The sequence below is a fragment of the Macaca nemestrina genome, chromosome 5 (genome assembly GCF_043159975.1).
Source record: "Macaca nemestrina isolate mMacNem1 chromosome 5, mMacNem.hap1, whole genome shotgun sequence".
Lineage (NCBI taxonomy): Eukaryota > Metazoa > Chordata > Mammalia > Primates > Cercopithecidae > Macaca > Macaca nemestrina.
In genome coordinates this window covers 73,682,648-73,695,429 of record NC_092129.1, presented here as the reverse complement: position 1 = coordinate 73,695,429, position 12,782 = coordinate 73,682,648, and the positions used below count along the sequence as shown (strand labels likewise).

The window sequence follows — 12,782 nt, the reverse complement described above, 5'->3', positions numbered from 1 at the left end:
TTGATTTTTTGGAGAGTTTTTTGTGTCTCTATCTCCTTCAGTTCTGCTCTGATCTTAGTTATTTCTTGCCTTCTGCTAGCTTTCGAATGTGTTTGCTCTTGCTTCTCTAGTTCTTTTAATTGCGATGTTAGAGTGTCAATTTTAGATCTTTCCTGCTTTCTCTTGTGGGCATTTAGTGCTATAAATTTCCCTCTACACACTGCTTTAAATGTGTCCCAGAGATTCTGGTATGTTGTATCTTTGTTCTCATTGGTTTCAAAGAACATCTTTATTTCTGCCTTCATTTCGTTATGTACCCAGTAGTCATTCAGGAGCAGGTTGTTCAGTTTCCATGTAGTTGAGCGGTTTTGATTGAGTTTCTTAGTCCTGAGTTCTAGTTTGATTGCACTGTGGTCTGAGAGACAGTTTGTTATAATTTCTGTTCTTGTACATTTGCTGAGGAGTGCTTTACTTCCAATTACGTGGTCGATTTTGGAGTAAGTATGATGTGGTGCTGAGAAGAATGTATATTCTATTGATTTGGGGTGGAGAGTTCTATAGATGTCTATTAGGTCTGCTTGCTGCAGAGATGAGTTCAATTCCTGGATATCCTTGTTAACTTTCTGTCTCGTTGATCTGTCTAATGTTGACAGTGGAGTGTTGAAGTCTCCCATTATTATTGTATGGGAGTCTAAGTCTCTTTGTAAGTCTCTAAGGACTTGCTTTATGAATCTGGGTGCTCCTGTATTGGGTGCATATATATTTAGGATAGTTAGCTCTTCCTGTTGAATTGATCCCTTTACCATTATGTAATGGCCTTCTTTGTCTCTTTTGATCTTTGATGGTTTAAAGTCTGTTTTATCAGAGACTAGGATTGCAACCCCCGCTTTTTTTTGTTCTCCATTTGCTTGGTAAATCTTCCTCCATCCCTTTATTTTGAGCCTATGTATGTCTCTGCGTGTGAGATGGGTCTCCTGAATACAGCAGACTGATGGGTCTTGACTCTTTATCCAGTTTGCCAGTCTGTGTCTTTTAATTGGAGCATTTAGTCCATTTACATTTAAGGTTAAGATTGTTATGTGTGAACTTGATCCTGCCATTATGATATTAACTGGTTATTTTGCTCGTTAGTTGATGCAGTTTCTTCCTAGCCTTGATGGTCTTTACATTTTGGCATGTTTTTGCAATGGCTGGTACCGGTTGTTCCTTTCTATGTTTAGTGCTTCCTTCAGGGTCTCTTGTAAGGCAGGCCTAGTGGTGACAAAATCTCTAAGCATTTGCTTATCTGTAAAGGATTTTATTTCTCCTTCACTTATGAAACTTAGTTTGGCTGGATATGAAATTCTTGGTTTAAAATTCTTTTCTTTTAGAATGTTGAATATTGGCCCCCACTCTCTTCTGGCTTGGAGAGTTTCTGCCGAGAGATCTGCTGTTAGTCTGATGGGCTTCCCTTTGTGGGTAACCCGACCTTTCTCTCTGGCTGCCCTTAAGATTTTTTCCTTCATTTCAACTTTGGTGAATCTGGCAATTATGTGTCTTGGAGTTGCTCTTCTCGAGGAGTATCTTTGTGGCGTTCTCTGTATTTCCTGGATTTGAATGTTGGCCTGCCCTACTAGGTTGGGGAAGTTCTCCTGGATGATATCTTGAAGAGTGTTTTCCAACTTGGTTCCATTTTCCCCCTCACTTTCAGGCACCCCAATCAGACATAGATTTGGTCTTTTTACATAATCCCATACTTCTTGCAGGCTTTCTTCATTTCTTTTTCTTCTTTTTTCTTTTGGTTTCTCTTCTCGCTTCATTTCATTCACTTGATCCTCAATCGCAGATACTCTTTCTTCCAGTTGATCGAGTCGGTTACTGAAGCTTGTGCATTTGTCACGTATTTCTCGTGTCATGGTTTTCATCTCTTTCATTTCGTTTATGACCTTCTCTGCATTAATTACTCTAGCCATCAATTCTTCCACTTTTTTTTCAAGATTTTTAGTTTCTTTGCGCTGGGTAGGTAATTCCTCCTTTAGCTCTGAGAAATTTGATGGACTGAAGCCTTCTTCTCTCATCTCGTCAAAGTCATTCTCCGTCCAGCTTTGATCCGTTGCTGGTGATGAGCTGCGCTCCTTTGCCGGGGGAGATGCGCTCTTATTTTTTGAATTTCCAGCTTTTCTGCCCTGCTTTTTCCCCATCTTTGTGGTTTTATCTGCCTCTGGTCTTTGATGATGGTGATGTACTGATGGGGTTTTGGTGTAGGTGTCCTTCCTGTTTGATAGTTTTCCTTCTAACAGTCAGGACCCTCAGCTGTAGGTCTGTTGGAGATTGCTTGAGGTCCACTCCAGACCCTGTTTGCCTGGGTATCAGCAGCAGAGGCTGCAGAAGATAGAGTATTTCTGAACAGCGAGTGTACCTGTCTGATTCTTGCTTTGGAAGCTTCCTCTCAGGGGTGTACTCCACCCTGTGAGGTGTGGGGTGTCAGACTGCCCCTAGTGGGGGATGTCTCCCAGTTAGGCTACTCAGGGGTCAGGGACCCACTTGAGCAGGGAGTCTGTCCCTTCTGAGATCTCAACCTCCGTGTTGGGAGATCCACTGCTCTCTTCAAAGCTGTCAGACAGAGTCGTTTGCGTCTGCAGAGGTTTCGGCTGCGTTTGTTATTGCCCTGTCCCCAGAGGTGGAGTCTACAGAGACAGGCAGGTTTCCTTGAGCTGCTGTGAGCTCCACTCAGTTCGAGCTTCCCAGCAGCTTTGTTTACCTACTTAAGCCTCAGCAATGGCGGGCGCCCCTCCCCCAGCCTCGCTGCTGCCTTGCCGGTAGATCACAGACTGCTGTGCTAGCAATGAGGGAGGCTCCATGGGTGTGGGACCCTCCCGGCCAGGTGTGGGATATGATCTCCTGGTGTGCCTGTTTGCTTAAAGCACAGTATTGGGGTGGGAGTTACCCGATTTTCCAGGTGTTGTGTGTCTCAGTTCCCCTGGCTAGGAAAAGGGATTCCCTTTCCCCTTGGGCTTCCCAGGTGAGGCAATGCCTCGCCCTGCTTCAGCTCTCGCTGGTCGGGCTGCAGCAGCTGACCAGCACCGATGGTCCAGCACTCCCCAGTGAGATGAACCCAGTACCTCAGTTGAAAATGCAGAAATCACCAGTCTTCTGTGTCGCTCGCGCTGGGAGTTGGAGACTGGAGCTGTTCCTATTCGGCCATCTTGCTCCGCCCCCTAGATCTTTCGATAAAGGAAAATGGCATGATCTTTGAGTGTCTGTGATAAGCACTTGATTTTTGTACTGACAAAATGATACTGCTTAAGGCAGTCAATGAATTATAAATGCATTGCATGGTTCTGGTAGATGAATGGGTAGGAAATGGTAGTGTCTTTCAGGATTCTCTGTTGAGCTACAGCGAGGAAGCCCTAAGAGTCACTAGGAGTTTTTATACCGTGTCACCTCCTAGATAATAACAGCACAGGAAGCTCTGCTTTTAGGCTGGGGATGGTGCTGAAGAAAAGACACAAGATGCAACACACGATTCTTCCTTCATTCTTGTGTGAGACTCAGTACGTTGCAGCTTAGCCGTGATAAGAACACAGTCATGTCTGTATAGATGAGAAACATGGTGAATGTCATTTCAGTTTTTAGAGTTGAAGTTCTGCAGTCTAGCAATTTGATGATTGCATTGTCTCTCTTAATCAGACCAGTGTGTTTTCCAACTCTATTGAGTCTTGAAGCAATTGCTATCTTGGATCTGGAGCACTACAGAATTACTACTGGAAGGCATAGTTTTCCTTCCTCTTGTACCACCCCCCTTTTTAAAGAAAAGAATTCGGACCCGGCGTAGTGGCTCACGCCTGTAATCCCAGCACTTTGGGAGGCTGAGGTGGGCAGATCACGAGATCAGGAGATCAAGACCATCATGGCTAACACGATGAAACCCCGTCTCTTCTAAAAATACAAAATATTAGCCAGGCGTGGTGGCACACATCTGTAATCCCAGCTACCTGGGAGGCTGAGGCAGGAGAATTGCTTGAACCCAGGAGGTTGCAGTGAGCCGAGATCGAGCCACTGCACAGTCCAACCTGGGCGACAGAGCAAGACTCCATTTCAAAAAAAATAAAAAAGAAAAAAAAGAAAAGAGTTCAATGACAGACTAAACAAAGCTGCTCTTGAATTAAATGAAATGTCATATGTCATTAATGATATATTCCCTGAATTCCTACCAGAATTGTAACACTGGCTGACAGACTCAGGGTCGGCCCTGGTGTTCCCATGTAAGACTGTATGGAAGTCATTTCAGGGAGTGGTGGCTACCATCTTGTTAGAGATCAAAAAAGAAAACTTGTCTTCTTCCATCTGGTAATCCACTTGAAAATGTCACTCATTCCTTTAGTCATTCAGTTTGCATTTATTGAGGACCTGGAATGTGCTAGACACTAGGCTAAGTAAGTCTAAGTCTTCTAGACAAGCGTGGGAAGTTAGGTGAGAGCCCACTTCTCCCCGACTCAATCTGGATATTTTATTCTTTTTTTTTTTTTTTTGAGACGGAGTCTCGCTCTGTCCCCCAGGCTGGAGTGCAGTGGCACTATCTCGGCTCACTGCAAGCTCCGCCTCCTGGGTTCATGCCATTCTCCTGCCTCAGCCTCCCAAGTAGCTGGGACTACAGGCGCCCACCACCACGCCCCACTAATTTTCTGTATTTTTTAGTAGGGATGGGGTTTCACCGTGTTAGCCAGGGTGGTCTTGATCTCCTGACCTCCCGCCTCGGCCTCCCAAAGTGTTGGGGTTACAGTCGTGAGCCCCCGCGCCTGGCCCCTGGATATTTTATTCTTAATGTTGGGTATTATATACTTAAATGGCAGTGGAAAGTGCCAGCTCCAGGTCAGCTTTTGGCTGTCACTTAAGGTTGCTATGACTTCACTGTCAGAATGTTTTAATAGAAGCCTAGTATGGTAGGTAGCAGTGGATGAAAATCACCCATTGTTTTCACAAGTGAATTATGTTCATATTCTTCAATCTTGGACTTGAGGCTGAAGCAATGCTTGCTTGAGGCTGAAGCAAGCAAGCAAGGCCTTCAGTCCCTTTCTTTGAGGTAAGTTACCCGAGAGGCCAGGATCATTCCAAAGTCAGACCCAACCGTGTCTGATGTTTCTCTATCTTAATTCTTTTTTTGATGTTATTTTAGACCTTGACAAGAGTCTTGACACAACCTCATCCATACTTCTGTCCTCCACTCCTCAGATCAAATGGGAGTTAGATTAGCCTCTGAAGAATGGGTGCATTATTCTCTAGGTCATGACCCTTCTGCAGCAAACCAACACAAGCATCATTTTTCAGTTGTCCTCCTCATGGTGAAGATAGGCAAGAGCTACTGCCCTGGGCAGAATTTTGGTACCGAACTCTCTCTTTACCAGTGTTCTGCCAAACACAACTCTTAATCACTTGATTGGACATTTGAGAAATGAATGCAAAAGGGTCCTTAGGAAGGGAAGTCAATTCAGGACATCAGAGCATGTTTTTTAAGATTGCACATGTAGAGACAGGGACTTCCTGGCCTTTGGGCTAACTTTTGTAAAGTTAAGCTTATCTTAAATGAATTCCTTGCCCAGGAAGATTAACTGGAGTCGACCGATTAAGATCAGAATTACTAAAGTAGGCCTGTAACTGTGGGTTCAGCATCTGACACACGGAACTAAAAGGAGCATAGATAAATTCATTTTTTAAGTGATGTGAGAAACGTGAGATGGGCCAGGCACAGTGGCTCACGCCTGTAATCTCAGCACTTTGGGAGGCCGAGGCGGGCGGATCACCTGAAGTCAGTAGTTCAAGATCAGCTTGGCCAATGTGGTGAAACCCTGTCTCTACTAAAAATACAAAAATTAGCTGGGTGTGGTGGCAGGTGCCTATAATCCCAACTACTCAGGAGGTTGAGGCAGGAGAATGGCTAAGCCTCAGAGGCAGAGGTTACTGTGGGCTGAGGTTGCACCACTGTACTCCAGCCTGGGCGACTGAGCATGAGTTAGTCTCAAACAAAACAAAACAAAACAAAAAACCAGAAACTTGAGATGAACATGGGCTGGTCTCTCAGGTGAGCACTGCGGGGTACTATAGGAGTTTAAATGTTTTCACAAATAACTGTCACAGTTACCAGGGCCTTGTATGGACCTAGATAAAATCAAAGGGAATATTTCTACAGTTTAGGGCTGCTTGTTAATTTCCCGTTGAGCCTGTCACAACAATTTAGAGAAACTTCAGCCAGTGTGTCTTGGGTCTTGCTATCCCTCTCCCCGTGTTCAAAAGTGCTATTTTTTGGATAGTTGGAAATTGTTTGAAGATTCAGCCAGTGATGTAAGTTAGAAAATTAAATACTCTGTTCTAGATAAAGTTTGATTAGAATTTGAAATCCAAGGTTTGTCCTTTCTTCTTCTCTTAGTCATATGTGAGATACCTTCAACATAGGAGTTCTAGATGGCTTATATGAACAAGAACACCGTGAGCAAAATATTTGACAAATGGATTATATCCCTTTATATATATTTTTGTTGCAGCAATGGTAAATTAATAACCAGGCATTATTTGAAGGAAAAAAAGTTCGGGTTTTGTTTTGACACTGAAAACTCATTTTTGAATGTAATCTGAAAATGAAAAGAAAACTAAATTCATTTTCTTTAAAGCAATTTCTATTCCCACCAACTTTCTATTTTAGCAGCATTGCAATAATATGGAAAAGTAGAATAAGAATGACATTTAGTTTTAATAAGGAAACGAGATGACAGAGTTACAAGGATGATTTTCCGTGTTGAACAGTTGGTCAGCTTTTATGGGATTAATTTTGATAAGGATATGTGTAAGAATTTTTTAGTGAGCCAATAGCTTCTATCAGCCAATCATTTTGACAATATGTCCAGGTTGGGCGCAGTGGCTCACGCCTGTAATCCCAGCACTTTGGGAGGCTGAGGCAGGCAGATCACCTGAGGTTGGGAGTCTGAGACCAGCCTGGCCAACATGGTGAAACGTCATCCCTACTAAAAAATTAGCTGGGCGTGGTGGCAGGTGCCTGTAATCCCAGCTACTTGAGAGGCTGAGGTTGGGAGATCTGCTTGAACCCGAGAAGCAGAAGTTGCAGTGAGCTGAGATCCACCATTACCTTCCAGCCTGGGTGACAGAGTGAGACTTTGTCTTAAAAGCAAAACAAAACAAAAGACAGTATGTCCAGTCTCTTCCCGATAGATTAGATGAACCTGGCTATTCTAACAGACAAATTATCAGTTATAACAGACACTAATAAAATGGATAACACAGGATTCATGGGGAAGGTCCTATAGACTGTGTAGTCTCGGGGAAATAAAGTGCATTGTTTATTTTTCCTGAGAAAATGTTATTTCAGTTGCTAATTGTCTACAGAAGAAAGAATAAATAAAAACAGAAAGAAATAGAAGGTTTAAAAAAATTAAGGCAGGTTATTTTGTTTCTGTACAGTCTCCTGCAGACAGATCTCAGAAGATTCATGCTGGTGATGAAGTCATTCAAGTTAATCAGCAAACTGTGGTGAGTTTGTTTATTGAGACTCAATTTTCCTCTTTAGAACTTTTAATTAAATCTAAAACCGTTCTGTTTAAAGTTTTAAAATTTTCTGCTTACATCCCATTTTTCATTATTTTAGGTTGTGCTAACATGAACATACTTGTGCCTGCCTATTTTGTTTCTAGGTATTTGCTCACAACTCAGATTGCCTCGAGATAAATTCATAGGTTCAGTTTTTCATTATTCATGAGGAAGTTTCAAGTCCTCCCTCTCCATTTTCTTTATTTGAAGGTGGGATGGCAGCTGAAAAATCTGGTGAAGAAATTGAGAGAGAATCCCACAGGAGTTGTGTTACTGCTTAAGAAGCGCCCCACTGGGTCTTTCAACTTTACTCCTGCTCCCTTGAAAAACCTACGTTGGAAGCCACCTCTTGTACAGGTATCTGGGATTGACTGTAAGCCTCCGTCTAGCATCAGCACCTGAACAATGTCGAGTATCTCATTAGTCTCCAAACAAAAAGAGATAGAAATTTGAAGGTGATTGATTGGTTTCGGGAGTTTGTATGTAATTATCCTATAATCCTGCCTATGTGAAAATATAAATTCTAGATCTACATGGAACAGTATAGTAGCCAGTAACCATATATGACTATTTAAAGAATAAGGCCAGGCGCGGTGGCTCATGCCTGTAATCCCAGCACTTTGGGAGGCTGAAATAGGCAGAACATGAGGTCAGGAGATCGAGACCATCCTGGTTAACATGGTGAAACCCCGTCTCTACTAAAAATACAAAAAATTAGCCGGGTATGGTGGCGGGCACCTGTAGTCCCAGCTGCTCAGGAGGCTGAGGCAGGAGAATGGCGTGAACCTGGGAGGCGGAGCTTGCAGTGAGCCGAGATCGCGCCACTGCACTCCATCCTGGGCGACAGAACAAGAGTCCGTTCTCAAAAAGAAAAGAAAAGAAAAGAAAAAAAAAGAATGATATGACATTAAAAGTTAATCTCTGCAGGATCGCTGGCTACATTTCAGGTGCAGAATATTCACATACGGCTAGTAACTCCCATATCAGATAGGTGGATACAGACATTTCCATCACTGCCAAAAGCTCCTTTTAGTCATTCTCCTCTCTCGTTTCAAACACATACCTACATAACTGTATACAGTTTGAACACTAATGCTGGAGAGACCACGTGGGGTTGAGTCTTCAGCAGCGCTTTACCAAGGCAGGGTTGGGGGCGGTGAGTGCAGCCCACCCCATGGGGAGCCGTATCACACCGTTATTTAGGCATTATGTAGTATTGCCAGTCTGTGCTGATAATAGAAGACAAACTGACTGAGTTTTATTTAAATTCTTTTCAAACAATATACCCCCTTATTGCTGACACCTGGGTGGATCACACTCACTGGTCACACTCCTTGTTGTGCCATTGGTCCTTAGTGTTTGTTTCATAAACTGAGAATGAAAAGCAATAACCTTATAGTGCCCTTTTATAAGATTGAGATTATGGTTTGTTTGTAACTATTTGATGTTATTGTATGTCTTCCCATGGAAGAACAATAGTCTTAAACCATCAGTTTTGAAACTTTCTGAGGCAAGGTACTGGAGAGATTATGGAAAGATTATGGTGTCACAGAGGAGAGGTTAAAAATAAATAACTCAGAGGCCGAGTGTGGTGGCTCACGCCTGTAATCCCAGCATCTTGGGAAGCTGAGGTGGGTGGATCACTTGAGGTTAGGAGTTCGAGACCAGCCTGGCCAACATGGCAAAACCCCGTCTGTACTAAAAATACAAAAAGTAGTTGAGTGTGGTGGCATGTGCCTATAATCCCAGCTACTCGGGAGGTTGAGGCAGGAGAATTGCTTGAACCCAGGAGGCAGAGGTGGCAGTGAGCCGAGATCACGCCACCGCACTTCAGCCTGGGTGACAGAGTGAGACCCTGTCTGAAAACAAAAACAAAAACCAACCAACAAACAAAAACTCGCAGAAATAAAGGTAGGGCAAGAGGGGACCATAATTACAGTTTATAAATAATAACCGAACATATTTTACAATTCACTTTTTAATTGACAGATACAAATTGTGTATATTTATATTGTGCAACACAGTGTTTCAAAATATGTTTACATTTTGGAATGGCTAAATCAAGGTCATTAATACATTTATTACCTCACATGCTTACCATTTACATTTATTTGTGGCAAGAACACTCAAAATCTACACGTGTTATAGCAACTTAGCAATTTTCTAGCATGCAATGCATTTTTATTAGCTATAGTCACCATGCTATACAATAGATCTCTTGAACTTATTCTTCCTGGCTAACTGAAACTTTGTACCCTTTGACCAGGATTCCCCAATCCCACTCCTTCCAACCTCTGGCAGCCACCAGTCTACTCTCTGCTTCTAAGAGTTAGATTTTTTTTCTTAGATTCCACATATAAGTGAGATCATGTGGTATTTGTCTATATGTACCTGGCTTATTTCACTTAACACAGTGTCCTCCACGTTCTTCCCTGTTGTCACACATGATAGGATTTCCTTCTTTTCTTCTTTTTTTTGTTTTGTTTTGAGATGGAGTTTCGCTCTTGTTGCCTAGACTGGAGTGCAGTGCCGCGATCTTGGCTCACTCACTGCAACCTCTGCCTCCTGGGTTCAGGCGATTCTCCTGTCTTAGCCTCCTTCTAAGTAGCTGGAATTACAAGTGCCCGCCACCATGCCCGGCTAAATTTTATATTTTTAGCAGAGACGGAGTTTCACCATGTTGGCCAGGCTGGCCTCAAACTCCTGACCTCAGGTGTTCCGCCCGCCTTGGCCTCCCAAAGTGCTAGGATTACAGGCGTGAGCCAACCGCGCCTGGCCAGGATTTCCTTCTTTTTTAAGGGTGAGTAGCATTCCCCTATGTATATACACCATGTTTTCCTTATCCATTCATCTGTTGATGGACTCTTGGGTTGACTCCATGCCTGGGCTATTTTGAAAAATGCTGCAGTGAACATGAGGGTGCAGATACCTCCTCAGCATACTGATTTCATTTCCTTTAGATGTGTATCCACTAGTGAGGCTGCTTTTTCATTTTTCAGGGAACCTCCATAATGTTTTCCATAATGGCTCTGCTAATTTACATTCCCACCAGCCATGTGCTAGGATTTCTACATCTCCACGTCCTTATCACCCTTACCTTTTGTTTTTTGATAGTAGCCATTCCAACAGGTGCCCGCAGTCATCTCACTGTGGCTTTGATTTGCATTTCCCTGATGACTAGTGACGTTGAACATTTTTTCATATCTCTGTCGGCCATTTGTATATCTCCTCTTGAGAAATGTCTAGTCGGGGCTGGCTGCTGAGGCTCACGTCTGTAATCATAGCGCTTTGAGAGGCCAAGGCAGCAGGATCGTTTGAGCCCAGGAGTTCAAGACCAACCTGGGCAACAAAGCAAGATCCTGTCTCTACAACAATTTTTTTTTTAAACCAACTAGTTGGGTATGGTGGCACATACCTGTAATCCCAGCTACTTGGGAGGCTGAGGTGGGAGGATTGCTTGAGACTGGGAGGCTGCTGTGAGCCTTGATTTTACCACTACATCCGCCCTGAGTGACAGAGTAGAGACCCTGTCTCCAAAAAAAAAAAAAAAAAAGCAAGAGAGTGATGTCATTTCAGGTCCTTTACCCATTTTTAAATCAGGTTCTTTGTGGGTTTTTTTTTTTTTGTTATTGAGTTCTTTGAGTTCCTTATATAGTTTGGATATTAACCCCTTATCTGATGTATGGTTTGCAGATACTTTCTAGATTGACGCTTTGTCTTGTCAGTTATTTCCTTTGCTATGTAGAAGCTTTTTAATTTGATGTAATCCCACTTGTCTGTTTTTGCTTTTGTTGCCTGTGCTTTTGCGGTCAGAGCCAAAAAATCATTGCCCATAACCGAGCCTATTGATTATATCCCAGCTGCTTCTGTTTGCATTGGTCAGTGTAAAATTTAAACGTGCTTAGACTTTTTTGGATTTCTCAGAATATGATACTTAACATTACAAAGGTGCTAATTCCACATAGGTAATTGATGGATTCCTGCCAAATGCTTGCTCTGCCTGCTCATAGTTGCATGAGATAAATGTTGGGTTCTGAAGGAGAGAGAGGTATGGACTGGGAGGTGGGAGCCTGGGAGGGTAGGTGGGATTTGCATTGGCAGATGGGAGCGTGTATCACAGAGGAGATGAATGCTTTTGTTTAAACGCACTCACCCACAAAACATAGATAGACCACCATCGGAGAAGGGCAGTGTCTTAGATAAGGTTTCCTAGAGCAGAGTCTGAGATGCACAACCTTGTGAGAGCAATTTTTGAGGGTATGTGCTCCAAATAAAACTGGTAAGGGAGAGAGGAAGGCAGAATGATGACGGGGAAGCAGCAAGGATGCCTCTCAGGGGCAGCGTAGCCTTGACCTACTATGCAGGATGAAGCATCCTGGTGGAGCCACACAGCTCCGGGCTCTGGTGGCCCTGCTCGGGCGAGGCAGCTCTGTCAGCTGAGGGCCATTCTTCCAAGAAGGCTCACGCTAAGCCGTGAGCCTTAGCGGCTGGCACTCCCAGCAGCGGGGGGTGGTAGCGGTGGCAGTGAGACTCTGGGTGGGCTCCAGAGCTTCTACCAGAAGGAATGAGTGGCTCAGACTCTGGAGCCGGGGCTGGGAGATAAAGTTGGACTGGTTGCCTGAGACTATCATGGCAGGTATGGAGTGTCAGGCTGAGGAGCATGGGCTTTCTCCCACAGGTGACAGGTTGACAGCTGCTTTGACATTAATACCTCTATTACTCTGCTAGGGCTGCCGTACAAGGTGGTAGAAGGTCAAAGTCAAGGTGTCAGTGGAGTTGGCTTCATTCTGAGGACCCTCCTTGGCATGCAAATGGTAGTCTTCTTCCTCTGTCCTCATGTGGTCTTCCCTCCATATGTGTCTGTGTCTTTTTTTTTTTTTTTTTTTTTGAGACAGAGTCTTGCTCTGTCGCCCAGGCTGGAGTGCAGTGGCCGGATCTCAGCTCACTGCAAGCTCCGCCTCCCAGGTTCACGCCATTCTCCTGCCTCAGCCTCCCGAGTAGCTGGGACTACAGGCGCCCACCACCTCGCCCGGCTAGTTTTTTGTATTTTTTAGTAGAGACGGGGTTTCACTGTGTTAGCCAGGATGGTCTCGATCTCCTGACCTCGTGATCCACCCGTCTCGGCCTCCCAAAGTGCTGGGATTACAATGTGTCTGTGTCTTAATCTTATGGGACAGCATTCATGTCAGATTGAGCCCACCCTGATGACCTCCATTTTAACTTAACCA

The 12,782-nt window shown here is 43.9% G+C and overlaps 1 protein-coding gene across 5 annotated transcripts in view; it reads left to right on the top strand.

Moving 5' to 3' along the window:
• Positions 1 to 12,782, top strand: part of LOC105478714 (CNKSR family member 3) — a 113,369-nt gene that overhangs the window by 87,290 nt on the left and 13,297 nt on the right. For all 5 annotated transcript variants that reach the window (XM_011736287.3, XM_071096633.1, XM_011736291.2 and 2 more), the window contains 2 exons: positions 7,429 to 7,497; positions 7,765 to 7,911. In XM_011736287.3, the coding sequence (XP_011734589.2) occupies positions 7,429 to 7,497; positions 7,765 to 7,911 (216 nt within the window). The remainder of the gene's footprint in view (positions 1 to 7,428; positions 7,498 to 7,764; positions 7,912 to 12,782) is intronic.